The sequence below is a fragment of the Podarcis filfolensis genome (assembly GCF_964270895.1).
Source record: "Podarcis filfolensis genome assembly, chromosome: 1".
In the NCBI taxonomy this organism is placed as follows: domain Eukaryota; kingdom Metazoa; phylum Chordata; class Lepidosauria; order Squamata; family Lacertidae; genus Podarcis; species Podarcis filfolensis.
The window spans coordinates 114,167,720-114,187,337 of record NC_139604.1 but is presented as its reverse complement, the minus strand read 5'-3'; the positions used below and the strand labels follow the sequence as shown (position 1 = coordinate 114,187,337).

The window sequence follows — 19,618 nt, the reverse complement described above, 5'->3', positions numbered from 1 at the left end:
CTTCTTGGTAGTGTCGCCTGCCTTGTGGAACGCTCTCCCATCAGATGTCAAGGAAATGAACAACTATCTGACCATGGTTGGTATCATGTGAAAACTACCAGAATTAAGGGCTGAGATGTGCAGAATGGTAAATGAGATGCATCAGGGAAACATCAGATTCAAGATTGCACAGGACCTGTGGAAGATGATGTCGCCTGAACATGAGAAAATACAGGCAAAATGGTGGCGCTGTCGTTATCATGGACAAAACTGACTACATTCAGGAGGCTCACAGACAACTTTCCAATACCGCCTTTTACATAAAATTGGACTCAGACCCCACACAAGAATACAAAAAAGAACTGAACAAGATTGTTAAGGAGCTACCCCCACACATCCAAGAACAGATCCTCACCAACACACCAACAGAACCTCGACCAGGAACTTTCTATCTTCTACCTAAAATACACAAACCAGGAAATCCAGGACGCCCCATCATTTCAGGTATTGGCACTATTACAGTGGGTGTCTCCGGTTATATGGACTCTGTTCTGAAACCATATGCCATCAGTGCTCCCAGCTATGTACGTGACACCACAGATTTTCTGAGGAAAATACAATCTTTAAATAATCTTCCCAACAACACTATACTAGCTACTATGGATGTGGAATCTCTGTATACCAACATCCCACACAACGATGGTTTACAAGCTATAAGGAACACCATTTCAGACAAAACCACAGCGGACTTTGCCACCAAACTCTGCCAATTTGTCCTTACCCACAACAACTTCAAATTCGGTGATGACCTGTTCCTTCAGATCAGCGGCACAGCAATGGGCACCCGCATGGCCCCACAGTATGCCAACATCTTCATGGCAGATTTAGAACAACGTTTCCTAAACTCCTACCCACTCAAACCTCTCTTGTACCTGCGATACATTGACGATATTTTTATCATCTGGACACATGGTCAACAGACCCTGGACACCTTCCACCAGAAATTCAATGATTTTCACCCCACAATCAACCTAACAATGAATCAATCTATGCAAGAAATACATTTTTTGGACACTACTATAAAAATACAGGATGGACGCATAGACACCACCTTATACCGTAAACCAACTGACCGACAAACATATCTACATGCCTCTAGCTACCATCCCAAACATACCAAACAGTCCATTGTATATAGCCAGGCACTACGTTACAGCCGTATCTGTTCCAACTCTACAGACAGAGACTCTCACCTAAGAGATCTACAGCAAACCTTTTTAGAACTAAAATACCCAGCAGATGAAGTTAGACAACAGATCAACAGAGCCAGACAGATACCCAGAGAGAACTTACTGCAAGACAGACCCAAAAAAGAAAATAACAGAACACCTCTAGTCATCACATACAGCTCCCAAGTCAAAACAGTACAACGCATCATCAGAGATCTACAACCTCTCCTGGACAATGACAGTTCTCTTTCTCAAGCTCTGGGAGGAAGACCTTTCATTGCCTACAGACAGCCACCCAATCTTAAACAACTCCTAACCCACAATAATACTACAACCAGACGTAACACGGACACTGGCACCAGAGCCTGCAATAAACCCAGATGCCAACTTTGCTGCCACATACACCCGGACAACACCATTACTGGCCCCAACAACATCACACATACCATCTCGGGACTATTTAATTGCTCATCGTCTAACATTGTATATGCCATCAAATGCCAACAGTGTCCCTCAGCTCTCTATATTGGACAAACAGGCCAAACCTTACGCCAAAGAATAAACGGACATAAATCGGACATCAAGAATCACAAGACAGAGAAACCAGTAGGAGAACACTTCAATCTCCCAGGACATTCTATACAAGATCTCAAAGTAGCTGTATTACTACAAAGGAATTTCAGAAATAGACTGGAAAGAGAAGCTGCTGAATTGCAACTCATTACCAAACTTAAAACCATGGAGAGACCTGGTCTGAACAAAGACATTGGATTCTTATCTCATTATACATGACAAAGCCATTTTTCACCTTCTCACCCCTTGCTTTTTCCTGTAAGACCTATTGCAGTCGTTAAGAGCCGTCAACAGGCTCATCTCAGCTATCTGCCAACCACCCATTCCCACCACCCTTCTGAGTAATACCCCTCCCCACCTTCTCACTATATAGAAGGATCTGGCAACTTCTGCTTCAGTGTATCTGACGAAGTGTGCATGCACACGAAAGCTCATACCAAGAACTAACTTAGTTGGTCTTTAAGGTGCTACTGGAAAGAAAATTTTTTTTGTTTAGGCAAAATGGGAAACAGCAGATGATGAAATGGAGTGGATATCCACATAAGCTTTCTGGAGGACTGAAACAGACAAATTGATGTGGTTGTGATGTTGGAAGAGATGAATAGAATTATAAACAGAGACATTAAGAAACCATCTGAGATGGCAGAGAGAGAGTTGAATAGAATTATGTTGGAAGAGATGAATAGAATTATGATCAGAGACATTAAGAAACCATCTGAGATGGCAGAGAGAGAGAGAGCTGAGAGAGCTGTGTACAAGCTGACATGAACACAGAAGAAAAAGCCTCTAAGCTTTTGGAGATTGGTTTGAAAAAAGAATGGGAAAAATGGAAAAAGGACTTCTCCTTTAAAACAAAAAACCTAGGATGGAGAATCACAGCCAACAGGAAATGGGACTGGAAAATTTGGAATTGGGTATGAATTAATGAAGACATACTTAGATGCCCTCTTTCCTGACAGTTTATATACCACTTACTCATTGAAGTCATATGATGTTGCATCAAGCAATTCCTATTAGCCACATCCCCGTGCATTTCCCACAAAAAGTTGAGGCACATTTGTTTGTTCAGTGGAAGCAGATTTGTTGCACAAAAGCACCAGGTCAACTAACTGCACAACCTGAATTCACTAGTATTCCCTACCACAAAACAGTGACAGTCTTGACATGATCGTACTCTTTGCCGCTGCTAGTGCAATACTAGCGAAATGGAGCAGACAGGACAGAAGGGTCAAGAAGGAAGTGGTCCTTCTTCAGACAGCACCTCAAGTCTTTGAAAAGGGGTTTTATGGTGTAGAAGAGTCAGATTCAACTGAATATTTGTGCTAGCGGAAGCTTGTGGAATGGGACTCCTGCCGGCATCCTCCGCAGATCTGCTCTGGAGAGTCAGGAGAACTCACAGAACAAGACATGAAGGAGAGCGGAGATTGTTCCAACAGCACAAGGATTGCTTGCCGCTGAATTCCACCCTCAGTCCGTCAATAGCTGCTAGGCTTCATGGCTATATGCAGTCTCTGGGTTTCACAGGCAGGATGCCCTGTTTCTCAAAGACATATAATTGAAATAGGATGCTGGTCTAGATGGGCCACTTACCAAAGGTGTCATGGACTTTGAAGAAGCACAAACTCTGGGCAAAAAGAAGAAACGAGCTAAGGGGAAGGCACATTTGGCAAACCCTCACCATGATCAACTCCCACCTGGAAACCCATGTGCCCCCTGTGGAAGGATGTGTGGATCCAGAATTGGCCTCCACAGTCACCTACGGACACACCGTTAAGACTGTGTTCATGGCAGACAATCTTACTTAGCTATGAGTGATTGCCAAAGAAGATGCCCTAACTTCTGCAGGGACTCAATTTTTTTTCCAGGGAGAAAAGGATTGCAGTGACATTCAAGGAAAACCAAAGCCTTTTGTATGGGATTTTAATGCCAAGGTCAAACGTTTTGGAACAGGAGCAGTTTTTCTTGGAGGAACGTTAGCAATGACAACTTTTTTAAACAGCATGGCTTTATATTATAAAATCACACAGCAATACAGCATCGTTAGAAGATTAAACAGGCAACACAGTTAGAGGATTCATTTCCAGGCCCTGAGTATGAAAGGTAGGGTGATAGCTGAGAGGCCACCCAGTGACCTTTGACTTTCTTTATTTGAGCTGTTTCAGAGGACCCAAGCAAAATTACTGCGGCGAGCATTTGTGCCCTCCAAAGTCTTTGATTATGAACCAGACATTGCTCAAAATACATACAGTGACACAGGGAAATAAATACACATAAACAGGCATTACTGCAACAATTTTGATAAACTGCTTCTGTATATCTAAGGTGGAGATGAAATATTTCTATACGAAACAAAAGAACACGTTGTTGGAAGATGCGCCTTTTATAAAGTGACAGAAAAGGCCCTTTCTCCTCAAGATATCATCAGATCAGTCCAGCACAGTAGCTAACTTCCTAAAGAACTGGTTGATTTCAAGCTCCTAAACAGCTCATGCCTCAACAGGCAGGGAGCAGTCAGTGGGTCGTACGTAACCGCGTGCTTTAGAAAATTATGGAGCAGCTTCCCAGGGTGAATGGGTGGCCAATCTGTTTCTAATGCTTTTAGACAGCTTAACTCTAACCTAGAGTTCTAGGGATAGGTTACGCCCTCAGCACACTTTTCACTGCAGAATTGTCACAGAGGTAGACCAGCAACATAGTTCTTCTAGGACATTGTTTCCTGCACAGCAGGAAACAATGTCTGCACATCTAACTAAAGTCACTGATGCAAAATATGACCCAGCAGTTGGCAGTCCACTTACAACTTCTCTGCTCAGAAAAACTGTGTATCACATATCATGGAAGTTGCTACAGCTCAAATGAACAGAGGGGTGGGGAGTAACAATTAGCCACATGTACAAGGCCAATATTATTCACTCAGGGGGTGTATTTCTTAATATCGGAAGACTGTATGCATTGTGTGATTATAAGGCTATGCTGCAAACATCATATGTACTAAGCTGTACAACTTACACCCAGGCTGCCTAGGTTTGTTTCTGTGGCCGCTGTACAGACTTTGAAAAGACCCCCACATTTTATCCACACAGGGTGACCAACAGCAGAAGAATATGCACCATTTATCTCAGTGGTAGCATCTCAAAAGCTGCATATGGTGTTACACAGATTCGCCCCCCCAGCCCCAGCCCTCCAATTTTAACTCCGAACATTTCATTTTCATTGTTACAGAACACAGAATTCCCATAACTAGCTGTTGCTTCTCAAGTCTCTCTTTGCCGCCACTTTCTCTGTGTCCCTTTCTCTTCCTCTACTTCTGCCTCCCTCGCTCCGTGTAAAACTGCCTGCCTTAAACTGTTAGGTGGGATGTTCGTGGAAGGTAAAGAGAAGTGACTTCAATGTGGATTCAAGGCGAAAACATTTCCACCACACTGTGTGATCTGATTCTCGATTACAATTTGTGTCCTTGGTGGAATAAAAAAAACCCTCAATGTTTCTACACATGTGTCAGCTCTGTGTCTTTTGCATGTGAAAGGGCCAGATGGAATCACTGTACCACATGCTGCTCTGTCACCAACAGCCAATGATGCAAGGCAAAGCTGGAGCAATGGACATAATCATTTCACACGTTTCTTTTCCAACTAAATTGGGTGTGCGGAACCTCTGGCCCTCCAGATGTTTCTAAACTACAATTCCCATCATCTCTGGCCATTGGCCATGCTTGCTAAGGCTGATGGGAAGTGTAGCTTAGCAAGCTCTGAAGGGTCAAATGCTCCCTATTCCTGAACTAAATGTTACAAGGAAGAGTAGGAAAGAAACACCCGGGGGTGGGGGAGCACTCTTTTAAAAATGTCTATTTAGACTTAATTTTATGTAGGCACATAACTTTTATATCCAGGGTCTGCCTTACCACTGGGGAGGGTGAGGGGGGGTGGAAATGTTGGAGTCTTGTCAAAAGTGGTTCACATGGCACGTTAAACCATAGCTCAAATTATGATATGTTTAATGCAAAGATTTGTGCTAGTATATGCTATTCAAAAGTCTTCATGGTGCTCCTCCCCTACCCCTTATTTCCTGGATAGAGGTAAAACAAACCAGGAAAACAAGCCATTATGTGTGAACTACCACTTATGGTTCATTGCTTGGCTTACCAGGCAGAGGGCCTTCTCGGTAGTGGCACCCTTCCTGTGGAACACCCTACCTTCAAATGTCAAGGAAATAAACAACTATCTGACTTTTAGAAGACATCTGAAGGCAGCCCTCTTTAGGGAAGTTTTTAAGGCCTGATGTTTTTATTATGTTTTTAGATATGCTTTAAGCAGCCCAGAGTGGCTGGGGTGTAAATAATAAAATTATAATTATTATCGTCATGATTTGTTAGGCGAGAAACAAACCATGAATACTTGGTTTGCATGAAACAGCAAGCTGGTCCCAAGTTTGTTTCCTTGGATGGGAAAGGAAAGGACGCCACATAGATTCATTTTATTATCTTTTTTTACTACTACAAGGAAGACTATTTGAATTTTCTTTGGCGGATCTTCTCTGATAATACTGTTGATTTGATAACTGGATGGATTGATATATTGCCATTTGCCCATAACCACAAACCTACCTACTTTGTACCAGGGCAGCTGGCACAAAAGTTACATCATTTGCTCACGTTTGAAGGTTTTGAATTGTTCAAGTCCAACCCCCCTCCAAGAGTGAAAGCTGCTTGGAATATTCAATTTACTGTGGAAAATGAATTCTGTTGAAGAAATGCCCCAGATGAAGATTTGCATAGGCTTTCGACCATCACCATTCCGCTCAGAAGATGCACTTTGCTGTGCTCCTGTGACCTGGTGGAGATCAGGAAGTTTTGAAATGAAAAATAACACGGCTGTTTGAACGAGTCTGCTACAAGAGAACAGCTTGGCTGTTATAAAACATCTGGGTCCTTGATAACGGGAACTGGTGGTTTCTCTCCGCCCACCTCCTTATAAATAAAATGGAAAGTCGGCTTGGGCTCTTTGCTCAGGAGGTGGGATTTGATGCGGTGAGGAAGGGCGTCATCATCTAGCCGCAGGTTCTTATCGTCAACCTGAACAAACAGCCCATAGTTCTGAGGCTCTGGGACTTCGAATTTCTCAGCGCACTGCTGGTTCAGCTGGTGCGTTGTTGAGTCAGTTCGGTAGGCCAGCGTCCTGGTGTTCGCCTCAGCCTCCATAAAGGAGATTGTGATGAAATCCTGGAAACAAGGAGCGTGGGTTATGTTATCCATAGATATTAAAATGACAATTGATAGATAGTGATCACTAATAGATACTGCGAATCTATCATAATCAACAACATACTATTGATGAGCAATAAAGGCTGTGAAGATGGCGAGGGGCCTGGATATCAAGTCCTATAAAGAAAAGTTGAAAGAGTTAGGTTTGTTTAGCTTGGAGATTAGATGATTAAGAGGTACCACAGTCACTGTCAAATATCCGAATGGCTGTCATGTAGAAAGTTTGAAGGAATTAGACACCTTCAGCCTGTAGAAGGGATGACTGAGGCCCAATCTGTGCTGTACTTTTAAATCATGGCTTCCCTTAAAGAACCCTGGGACCCACAGTTTGTTTAGGGTGATGAGTTTTCACAACTAGAGGCCCCCATTTCCCTCACAGAGCTATAATTCTCAGAGTTTCCTAGGGAGAAAAGACTGCCTGTTAAACCACTTTGGAAACTGTAGTTCTGTGAGGGGAGTAAGGGTCTCTCAATCAACTCTTTATTGTGCAGATGGGGACTATGAGTTGGCATGTTATGCCAAGTATCTGAGGGACTCTCTCCCAACTGAGTTTTAGACTGTAAATCCCTTGAGGCCAGGGAATAGGGCTTTGTTTACAACAAACAAAGAGTGCCCAGAATTCCTGGCATAGTGAGTACACAGCCTTGGTTCTGGTGAAGAGAGCCAAGATGGTATTTTATTCCTGCAGCAAAAGGCAGCTTTGCTGCCACCATGTGGTTGAAGGACAAGATGCTGAAAACTGCCTTTGAACTTAAAATTAGCTTCTCTTTCTCTCTGAAATGTATGCGTGCCACCCTAAACCACAGGCTCTCCCCGCAGCTTACAAATAATAAACCAACAAGCGGAAGCAAGCTAGGATGCCAATTTCATCCTCACTAAGGTGATTTGTGGCCTCTGCTTATTATATTTGTAAGTTAATGAATACAGTCATACCTCAGGTTGAATATGCTTCGAGTTGAGTGCGTTCAAGTTGCGTTCCATGGCAACCCAGAAGTAGCGGAGCGCGTTACTTCCGGGTTTCGCCGCTTGCGCATGTGCAGACGCTCAAAATGATGTCACGCGCATGCGCAGAAGTGGCGAAAAGCGACGTGCGTGTGTGCAGACGTGCCGTCGCTAGTTATGTTTGCTTCTAGATGCGAACAGGGCTCCAGAACGGATCCTGTTTGTATCTAGGGGTGCCACTGTAATGAAGTTAACATAGATTGCTCTTCTTCATTTATTTATCTGCTAACCTGAACAGATGATCGGGAAGCCCGGGCTTTGTTAAGCGTTCTCCTTCTTTCCCAGCGGTGAATGGAATCTTGGACCTCTGAGCTCAGCTGCCGAGTGACTGTGATCTTATCATAGCTCTTGATAAGCTCTACCGCCCCATAAGTAGTGATTAAATAGTAGGAGCCTAACAAAAAAAGAAAAAGAAAAAAAGTTAAAGAGCCCAAACCACTTGGTCTTGATTTTGTACTGCTTCATGCAACACAGGACCCCTCTAGACATTCTTTATATTGTGCATTCAAGTTTACCTGTGTTCATGATGCGATGGGGGAGGTTATATGTGATCATAGGATTGTAAAGTTAGAAGGGACCCCAAGGGTCATCTAGTCCAAACCCCTGAAATGCAAAAGAATTTCTGACATAGCCACTTCTGCCCTGCAAAGGAGGTGGTGTTGCGGGCTTCATGCCCCCACCACGTGCGCGATTGGGGGAATCCCCGGCTGCGTCACCCCCTGGCTAGCCAATCGGCTGGCTCAGGGGGCATGACCTGCCCTATTTAATGCAGGCATGGCCGGGGATCTCCCTCTTTTTGCCGCCAGCTGCTCCTGTTTCCCACCCTCCTGCCCTTTAAGGTTTCCCTTCCTTGACCTTGCTATGGACCTTGGTTGGTCGCCGTTGAGGGGCCTGGTAGGAATTTCCACTTGGCAAATTGGCACCAGCCACTTGGTTTTCGCCTACCTCATAGCAAATCGTCACAACTTTCTTAGTATTGGCGGTTAGGCATTGGTATTGGTAGTGTTATGTAGATGGAAAATGGGGAGGAAGCGCCATCACCTGCCCCGCATATTGAAGGGTAGTCCGATAAAGGATTCTGGGGGGCGTGGCCTTGTCCGAAGCCTATGGAGGTGTGACCCTGGGGGAGTTCCTAGCTGATGTGCATCAGCAGGACTCCCCCTACTGGTGGTTAACCTTCCTGGATTTCAAGTGGACGGGCTGAAGCCAGATATAGTTGGTTAGGACCAATGCCTAAGCCAATACCGCTCATCACCTGTAACCAATAAAGTTGTGGCTTTATTTAGCCCATTAACCTTAATAATTGTGTCATGTGTCTTTATTTCCATTGGGGACGGGCGGGAGCTTGCCACGCAAATGACTATCCAACCTCAGGGTATGGGCCTCTCACCAACCAAAGCAAATATTGCTAAATGGGAGCCAGGTTAAAAGAGATTATAAAAAGCAACATAGCCTTAACATGGCAGGGGACAATGCCAGCTGGAATCTGTGAAGTGGTCCACAGCTCAGGGGAGGCAGAGCTGCTGTTACAGAGATGCTGGCAGTTCTCTTCTGCACAGTGCAGAATACAGTTTGAAGATCAAAGGTGGCAAAAGGAATTAAAAGACTTCTGCCAAAAGGATGCAAGGTCTTCTGGGTAATGATATCTCTCTCTTGGAACAAATCGGTTCGTACATAAGAGGAGATCACACCAATTTTCAAGAGGAGATTCAAACAGTTCCCAGCAATCCCAGAATGGTTTCTTTCTTTCTTTTTGTCAACAAGCTTCACCTAACTTCTCACTTCACAACTTCTTTGAATACTATTAGTGGTTGCAAATGTTTTGGGGTGCTCCTTTCCATCCAGTGCATATGCTGTTACTTCCTGCTGAAATCCTGTAACTTTCCAAACCACAAATGTTTTTGGGGGGGGAGAGCGGAGGCTGTCCCACTATTGTTGTACTTCTTCCAGACATCATTAATGTGGTAGGCATCTCAGAACAACTAATAAAGCAGAATGATTCCACCACTAATGCATTGTATTTCATCAAGAAAAGGTTGCAGAATACGCCTGCGATAAAACACCAGTCTTTATAGGTTGCAGAATACACCTGCTATAAAACACAAAGTGCTTTGCCGCCTCATTGCATATTTCACTGTTGCTGAATGACTGTGCCAGTCCCTGCAAAGGAAGCTTAGTTGGGCAGGGCTAAGTTACAGGCACCTGCTGCTGCTGCCATCACCACTAATATTCATGAGACAGTCGTTGAGAATAAAGGTAGCAAGAAGAGCAATTATTCTGGCTGGCGTAGGTAGATATGTTGCTATGTGCCAGGCATGGACGTAGCTAGGATTTTTGTTGGGGGGATAGGCCCTCAGTTAGCTATGATTTTTTATAGATTTTATTGATTTAGGGAGGGGCAGCCCCTTGACTATGCCCATGATGCCAGGAGAGGAGGGGAACCTGAATCCTTAAAGGGAGACATGATGATTAATGACTGACTGAAAACGCAAATATCGAAATACTACCATCATTGGAAGTGGCCAGCAGATGGCACCCAAGCAACATGCAATTCTGGAACCAACAACAGAGATGCAGGAAGATAGATTGGGTTTATCCTTGCACAATCTGCTATTCAAAATAGTGTAAGGAACATCACCTTATCATGCAGCTTGCCACTAGTTGTACCTAATTAGCACTCCACTTTCTGGTTCCTTCCAGTTTTATCTAACTCAAGAGGTACAAACATTCCCCTTTGGCAGATGTTTTGCAAAATTCCTCATCCCAAGTATTTCTTCTCTCCATTGTTAGAGCTCTTCCCTCTTAAATAGTAATTTAGTGCCCATCTACCCATTTGCTAATAACATTGTGCTAGTTTATTTGCACACATGAAGCGGAGTGTGTGCGTACGTGTGTGCGTGTATGTGCGCTTTTGCCGTTGCAGAAGCTGTTCACAATCCAACAGATTATCTGTTATGTTATTTACGGAATCTGGATAAGAATCTTCCAAGATCTAGCAATTCCTAATAGAGAGGTGGGTCTGATCCTTCTTGAATTCTATTTGTCTGAATTATAATTAGAGTTGTATTTAGGCAGTTGACTAAAAAGGCTCAAATATTGCAATCCTGTACACGGTTTCCTGGGAGTAAGGCTGCAATCAATTATTATTGTTGTTGTTGTTGTTGTTGTTGTTGTTGTTGTTGTTGTTGTTATTATTATTATTATTATTTATACACCAGCCTATACCCAGAGGTCCCACTTACCTGGGAGTTAAGTCCTATTGTTTCTACTTCTGAGTAGAAACGCATGGGATTGCACTGCAAGTCCATTAATTGTGAACATTTTTGCTGATTAAATTAATCAATTTAATTAATAGACTGATTGCTGAAATAATGCCAAAGCAGCAGGTGAATAAAACAATATTTCTGAAGGAAATAATTTTTGGATTTTTTATTATTAGGTGTTGAAGAATAATTCTCCTCAGCAGAAGCACCCTCTCCTTGGCAAGAGAGGAGGTTAATGAACTCTAGCCACTCAACATTTTTTTGTAAACACTTGTCTAAAAAACAATTAATGACTTTATTTTATTTTTAAATCTACTGCCTGATAAATTAGGAACACCTCAAAAGCTCAAATATTTTTGGCCAATCTAACCAATTTGATGCAACAACTAAATATCACAGGCAGCCCTAATTTTGCCAGCTGCGTTTTGAAGCCTGCTGTACTGCTTTTAGGTGAGGGGAATGATTTAAATAAACCCTAAATAATAAGAAGCATATCTGATCACAAATTAAGCCCCACTGAATCCAAAAGAAAAAAAGTTAAGCACATAATTATCTATCCTGTTATAATCAAAGGGACTTCCCCCATGTATGTATTTGCCTAAACTGTGTCCAGGTTGAACCCATTAAAGACAAATGCCACCACCACCTGCCCACACGGAGGGTAGCAAGAGAGAGAGAGAGAGAGAGAGAGAGAGAGAGAGAGAGAGAGAGAACGCACCACCGGAAACATTGCATATGCCAATTTCTATGGATATATTGAATTGAATGGGACTTACAAGTTCTGAGTGGACATGGTTAGGATTGCACTGTAAATAAATTTGGCTGACATTTCACTGGAGAACAATATTTTCAGAAGAACGGATTGCTCTTAAAACGCAGCAGCTGATGTGTTTGGAGACTCACTTAAGTTTCCCCTGAAGGGTAGCTGGGTTAGGCTGCTGCAGTGAAACAACAACAGCAAAGGACCTGGAGCAGAACAGCGTACGCTGGCAGATTTACAGCGCAGCCCCACGCATTTAAGCAAGCCCCACTGAACTCAATGGGGCGTTTACAGTGTGATGAGCTTTCATGGGGTAGATTGCACACCATCTGAGAGCTACCTGTGCACACACAGAGACAAAGGTGTAGAGGGATAAATGGCATCCAGAACGAGGCCAAAAGGTCATGAAATGTAAGAGGTGCAATCTGTGACAGCCTCCCACAACCTGGAGCCCTAGACTATGATGCCCATCATCCACAGCCAGCAGGGCCAATGGCTGAGGATGATGGGGATTATACTCTGAAACAGCTGGAGGGCACCAGATTGGGGAAGGCTGAACTATGGCCTTTCTATGCAAAACTCCAAACGTATGCAAAATAAGCACTGCAACCATTCACAACAATATCTTTCCAAATGCATGTTGTTCTGCTCCCTTCAGGGGCATCACTAGGCTTTTATTACCTAGGCAGCAACACTGTCAAAGGGACCTATTTATTTGCGCAAGTGTCCTTGGGGATCCCTGGGGCATATGACCAGGTGGCAAGTTACTAAAGATACAGCACTTTTAATCAGTGCGACAATTAAAGCCCTCCTGGAAACCTTGGTCTTCAAAGATATACAGACTGATGTGTTGGTGGGGGAACCAGTTCCTGAAGGACATGGAGATGGGGGCAGAACAGGCACTGCCTCAGTTAAAAAACTGGGTGTCCAGCCCTGCTGTGGTGCTCCTGCAAAAGTGCTGCATGAAGGTGTTTGATGCTGTTCTGTCTTTACAACTAATCAAGCCTGGGATCTGGCCAAATCTAGATGGAATACCACATTTCAGAGGAGCCCATCGTATCCTATTCAGAGCTCCTTAGAAGAAGAGCCAGATATATATATTTTTTAGTAATTAGCCTTAATTATACTCTGTTGTTGTTGTTGTCGTCGTAAATATACACTCAACTCTTCTTTGTGATGGAAGGCATAGATGGGCAAATCGGCCTATTTCTGTCCCATGTTGCTTTCTCCTATATGCAAAATAGTAGTAATAAATGGGCTGGTCTGTCCAACTTATGTGCAGATTTTCTTTTTAAAAATATTTTTTAAAAATCCATAACATCCTTGTAAGGCTACCAGGGACACAACATACAGAAGAAAAGGTAGCCATCTTCTCCGTATGATTCCCCAGGAAAGGACGCACATTATGATGCACAGTGGCTTCCCATGAAGATTTCAAATGGCCTTCTTTACCACAATGAAGTTACTAGCTGCTCCAAGCAGCTGTAAAACTTTTTAAAAGAAAGAAGGCAACATCTTTTGAGCATGTTGCCAGACCCTAGCATACATCAGTTCATCATATGGGAAATTCCACATATGTATGTTCTGGGCCGTGCATGGGTCTGGTGGTCCGAAATGGATAGGCTTGCTCCCCAAAGCGGAGCGAATTGGAATAATTTGACATCCCTAATGGAAACATGAGAAGAGTCCTGGTGGAGGAGACCAAAGGTCTATCTAGCCCAGCATCCTACTCTCCCAGTAGCCAACTAGACTCCTATGAGGTCAGCAAGCAGGACAGGAGTGTTGTGGTACTCTGATACTTGTGCTCCCCAGAAACTGGGATACAGAAGCATACTGCCTTTGATTCTGAAGGTAATATAAAGCCATTATGGCCAGTAGCCAACAAGTCTTATCCTCCAAACACTTGTCAAATCCCCTTTCAAAGCCACCCAAGTTGAAGGAAATCACTCCATTTTGTGGCAGGGAATTCCGTAGTTTAACTGTGTGTGAAGAAGTAGTTCCTTTTGTCTGCCTTCCATTTGTCTGCCCAGTTATGCCTTCCTCCTCAAAACCTTGAGCATAGTGTTAAGGTCACATGAAAGAAGAGAGGGGAAAAGCTCACTCAGTGGCAGAGAACATGTTGTGCATGCAAAAGGTCCCAGATTCATTTCCTGATTGGTAGCTCTCTCTCTCTCTCTCTAAGCCACTATAGGTCAATGTATGAAGTGGCTCTGGTATAACAGCCCAAAAACCTATGTCACTGTTGTGCAAACCAAAAGCATTCCCACATCCACTATCCAAGGGCCATCTGCTGTCATGTGAATCTGGCGCTCCCAGTGGCCTCTTGTGATCATGGCTGTAGATCTCAGGAGATGAAGAATGAACAAATAAAAAAAGTAAGGGGGAATCTTGGTGGCTCTAGGATGGCACCCTGAGTGGGACCTTCACAACCTTGAAGAGCCAGAAGAAGTAGACTACAATGCGTTATACGTAGGGCTGCCTCTGAAGATAGTTCGGAAACTTCAGCTGGTGCAGAATTCAGTGGCGAGGTTGCTCACTGGGACAAGACAGTTTTAGCACATGACGCCAATCCTGGCCCAAATGCACTGGCTGCCAATTAGTTTCTGGGTCAAATTCGAAGTGCTGGTTTTGACCTATAAAGCTTTAAACAGCTCAGGACTGCAATACCTCAAGGACCACCACTGCTCATATGAACAGACCTGGACCATGAGATCATCCTCTGAGATCATTCTTCTTTGTGTGCCTCCTCCACAAGAAGTCCGGAGGGTGCCAACATGAGAAGGGTCTTTTCTGCAGTGGCTCCCTGCTTGTCCAATGGTCTCCCCAGGAAGGCTCACCTGGTGCCTTCATCATGCAGCTTTAGGCACCAGGAGAAAATGTTTCTCTTCAACCAGGCCTTTGGCTGATTGTCATCCTTTTAAATGTGGGAGGAGGGATTATTGGTTTGCGGTTGTTCTTATTTTTATTATCTACTTTGGGCTTTTTACATTGTAATTTTATGTTGTGAACCACCCTGAGATCTATGAATGAAGGGCAGTATACAAATTTAATTGATAATCAGAATAAGTCTCTTAGGCTGCATTTGATCCTTCTGCATACTCTGTACAAAGTAGAAACACAACCAATGTTAGGATGGTGGCCTTGGCAAATGTCCTCTGGTGCCAGCCCTGCCATTGGCCACCAGCTGAAGAGCAGATGTAAAGTTGGGACAAACATTTACAATTATGGTTGCTGGGCAGCTTATTCTCATTTCTGCCAGTGGTGTGCCCTTGCGAACCTCCACCCTCGCTCCTCCCTCTGCCACAAAGGAGGTCTTTCATACCTTCACCCAGCTGCAGTGCAGGGTCCATGAGTTCCATCATGTACTCCACATTCAGAAGCACCTCTGGCAGGTCGCTGCGGGCGAGTACGTACATGAGCACCGGGAGGAAGTCATCTGCCCCGTAAAGCTTCCCTGAAACAAGAAGAGGCCTATTCAGATAACACAACCGAGCAGGCTAAGAGCTGATTTCAACATTCAAAACCAACATGCAGGAAGAGAAGAGAAGAGAAGGCACAGGGGCCCAACAGTTGGCCCCCACCATGCACAACCTGCATTAGCCTAGGTTAATGTGCAAATCAGTCCTTCTCACAGATTTTGTAGAGCAGCTGTGCTTCATAGCTGCCAAATCACAGATTAGGAAACAGGGCTGATGAAGATGTAAATGTGCAAATGAATTTGCCAGCAGTACAGGTTTTCATACTCTCCCAGTGGCTTCATTACTGCGAGAAAGAACCGTATCTTGGAAAATCGTATTTTGGAATGAATTGAAGAGCATGAGGGAAGCCTTGTTGGATGAGGCCAAAGGCCATCTAGCCCACCATCCTGTTTCCAACCAAATGCTGTGGTCCAATGGAGCAAATAGCCACGCCATCCTCAATCTGCTTGCAATGAGCCTCCACCTTATATGAAAAAGTCTGATGTACAGGGGATTTCTACAGTCAGTGCTTGCTAAAAAGAAAAAGAAAAAAGCATGGTCTGAACAACTCTGTCATGCAACTTCAGTGGCCCAGGAGCAGCTGTGTAAGCCAATGCAAGAAAGGAGAAATGGATAGTCTGTTTGTAATGTGTGAATGGTCAGATGCAAATCTGAGACACACGAATGGTGGATATGCTTTAGGAATCTCAGTGTGTATGTGACAGTTTTTCATCCACACCTTTGCACATTCCAAAAGTGTGTGTTATTTCCTTATAAACGTTTTGAGAGTTATGTATTAAGAAAAATAACATCAAAAGCAACCTTCAAATTCTATTTACAGGGTTCACAGTCATTTTCTTCCATGCACTACTATTACAGCCATCCATCTCTAAAAGACCAAATGTTGAAGGTCCTTTAAAATTATGTTGTTTAGTCGTTTAGTCGTGTCTGACTCTTCGTGACCCCATGGACCAGAGCACGCCAAGCACTCCTGTCTTCCGCTGCCTCCCACAGTTTGGTCAGACTCATGCTTTAAAATTATACCCACCATGAATTTGCTGTCATGACAGAAGATAGGCTTCCCTTTATTCTCACTGGCCATATTCCACCCCACGTTCAAGCACACTTTAGTCTATTCAAATCAATAAGCTTAAACATGCTTAGCTGTGCATGAGCTTGTGGCCATTGGCTTGTTACAAGTATTTCCTATGAAACACATTTCCTTATATATCAGGCAAAGTCAACAGGGGATTTATTTGAAGCTGACGGTTATACTCAGCTGGAGCCTTATATAAATATTCTTCTGTTCCCTCATCAAAAAATAAATAAACTTTAAGTAAACCAGAGAATATATGTAGAAAGGGAAAGCCAGTTCAGTTAAAACAAAGTGGTGGAACGCTCGAGTGCTAAGACTCTCTTTATAAACAAAATCTTATGCTGTTATTAGCTGGGCTCTGTACGTTATGAGAGTTATGTTTCCTGCTGTGCAAAAAATACACAGCCAGGTTGTCAAACATTTAAAAAGGCTTCATTGTTCAGTGGGTGTTTTGGCAAAATGTTTCCTTTGTACAGTATTGCAGTTTCTGGTACTGAGGAAGTCTCTGGTGGGTGTGGATGGAGGGCTGAATTTAGCTGCAAGAAGTAGGCATCGATGAAAGGGCAGGATCAGCAGTTAATATGGCCAACGCATTCCTTCAGATCTGGCTTAGAGTGGCCATTTATTCAGCCAGGCTTATAGGATGCTCTGACATTTTGTGCGGGGTCACTTGTATTGATCTGTTTGCTGTTGTATTGCCATGCTTTAAAGCTTTCATTTTAAAAATGCTTGTGCTGGTTGTGTTATTGCTTTTATTGTTGTGAACTGCCCTGTGTTCTTGATCGATGAAAGGCAGTGTATAAATGGAAGAAATAATAATCATAATAATAAATGTGGTGTAGTGGTTAAGAGCGGTGGACTCGTAATCTGGTGAACCGGGTTCGCTTCCCCGCTCCTCCACATGCAGCTGCTGGGTGACCTTGGCTAGTCACACTTCTCTGAAGTCTCTCAGCCTCACTCACCTCACTGAGTGTTTGTTGTGGGGGAGGAAGGGAAAAGGAGATTGTTAGCCGCTTTGAGACTCCTTAGGGTAGTGATAAAGCAGGATATCAAATCCAAACTCTTCTTCTACTTCTACTTCTACTTCACTGAGAACAGTTCTCTATTCACAGGGCTGTCCAGTTTAAATATAAAGCAAGGAGAGCAGGGAGGGTCCTGAAATTGCACATCAACAGTCAGCACTTAGACAGCAGACCAAGCCGGTATGCGCTACGGTTATACCTTTTTGGATTATATATAAGTGTGCATACAGATGTATTGGCACATGGAAATTTATGCAGATCTGAATCCTCTCTTGTCCTCTTTTTTTGGTTACACGTTTCCTCTTCTTTGGTGAAATGTTAAGTGGCCATTTGGATTGGGCCTGATGTAAAGTAGAGAGTTGATTCTACCAGCCAAAGTATGCATTAATCACCTATGAATTTCTTACATCAACTCTAGAAAGGTCTTAAATCAGAATGTCACAGATACCACTTTCCTATCTGCTCAGTTACATTAGGATGATATTGTTCGTAGCCTCTGTAGGGGGAAGCAGGGAACATGTAAAGCTCAAGGATGGTCAGGCTGTACTTGAATTAGACAGAGCAACTCTTCCATATTTATTCTAGAAGCCTAATAAACTTATTTCTTCCTTGCAATACATCTTTACTTGATTCTCTAAACACATAATCACCACAGATTAAGAAAATTTCCTTTGTTTAGTGGAACCTGAACAAGAGAACGTAAGAGCAGCCTGGTGGATCAGGCCAATAGTCCATCTAGTCCAACATTCTGTTCTCACAGTGACCAAACAGATGTGCTTAAGAATGTCAAAGAGGAAAGCCACTATAGTTAAATAGGTAAATGTCTAAGGAGCACGCATAATAACTCACCCGCAGTCTGAAACAGTACTGTCCCCTATCTGCCACCCCAGAATTTCTCTGTATAATTCTGATATATGTGTATAGCAGGCCTTCTACATCAGTCAAGAGTAACTCTTTCCATTGCAATGCTTTTCCATGCTCTTCCTCATTTTAATGAGTAGAAGTCTTTGTGGGTTTTGCCCCAAGAAATCTAACCTTTGCTTGACATTATATGGCTGTTGTTACTAAGCTGTGTTCCCTCGCTGAGCTGGTAATAAGCACAGGTAACATTTCTCCAAATTATCACTTTGCAATTTTTGCAATTTCACCCTTGTCCCTTCCCTACATGTATTATAAAGGCTGGTAGGCGATAACAGTTATAATATATGCATTGCTACGAGAACTGGAAATAATCAACTAATTAATCAACTAGTCAGGCACTGCAGGGGGTCAGAACAGATGACCCTTTGTGTCCCTTCCAACTCTACAATTCTATTATTCCAATAACTCAAGATGCCTAAATAAGTCAAAAGGTACATATGGGGTACTGTATTTTGAATTTAGCCATGGAGGAGGAGGAGGAGGAGGAAGAAGAAGAAGAAGAAGAAGAGCCACAATGTAGTTTCAGTTTAAGTGTCTCCAATAATTTAAATCTCTCTTCAGTGACTATATGAGAACTTATCTGCAGCTGTTTTCCTGGCATAAAGTTTGGAACTGAAATATATCTACAGTGGTACCTCAGGTTAAGAACTTAATTCGTTCTGGAGGTCCGTTCTTAACCTGAAACTGTTCTTAACCTGAAGCACCACTTTAGCTAATGGGGCTTCCTGCTGCTGCCGCGCCGCCGGAGCACGATTTCTTTTCTCATCCTGAAGCAAAGTTCTTAACCCAAGGTACTATTTCTGGGTTAGCGGAGTCTGTAACCTGAAGCGTATGTAACCCAAGTTACCACTGTATAATGACATATGATCAATGAATGTGCAGATAAAGGATGGTCAACATATGAAGAGGGGGATGAGTTGGTATCAGTTCAGACTAGGTGTGTAAGAAGGCGTCGATTTCTGCTCCAATACTCAGAAGTGTTTCCATTCCACTGCACTTTGGCTTCTGACAAGAACTACATTATCTATCTCTCTGTCCACACAATTAATTACACT

General features: G+C 43.3%; 1 protein-coding gene across 7 annotated transcripts in view; it reads right to left on the bottom strand.

Annotated features, from left to right (window-relative positions):
• Window positions 1-3,685: 3,685 nt before the first annotated feature.
• Window positions 3,686-19,618, bottom strand: part of RIN3 (Ras and Rab interactor 3) — a 72,063-nt gene continuing 56,130 nt past the window's right edge. For 3 of the 7 annotated variants that reach the window (XM_083611794.1, XM_083611795.1, XM_083611796.1), the window contains 3 exons: window positions 15,389-15,520; window positions 8,274-8,437; window positions 3,686-6,999 (listed from right to left, as the gene is read on the bottom strand). In XM_083611794.1, the coding sequence (XP_083467920.1) occupies window positions 6,691-6,999; window positions 8,274-8,437; window positions 15,389-15,520 (605 nt within the window). In that variant the 3' untranslated portion in view covers window positions 3,686-6,690. Of the gene's footprint in view, window positions 7,159-8,273; window positions 8,438-15,388; window positions 15,521-19,618 lie in introns of all 7 variants that reach the window. The other 4 variants (XR_014547575.1, XR_014547577.1, XR_014547576.1 and 1 more) reach the window with 3 other exon arrangements.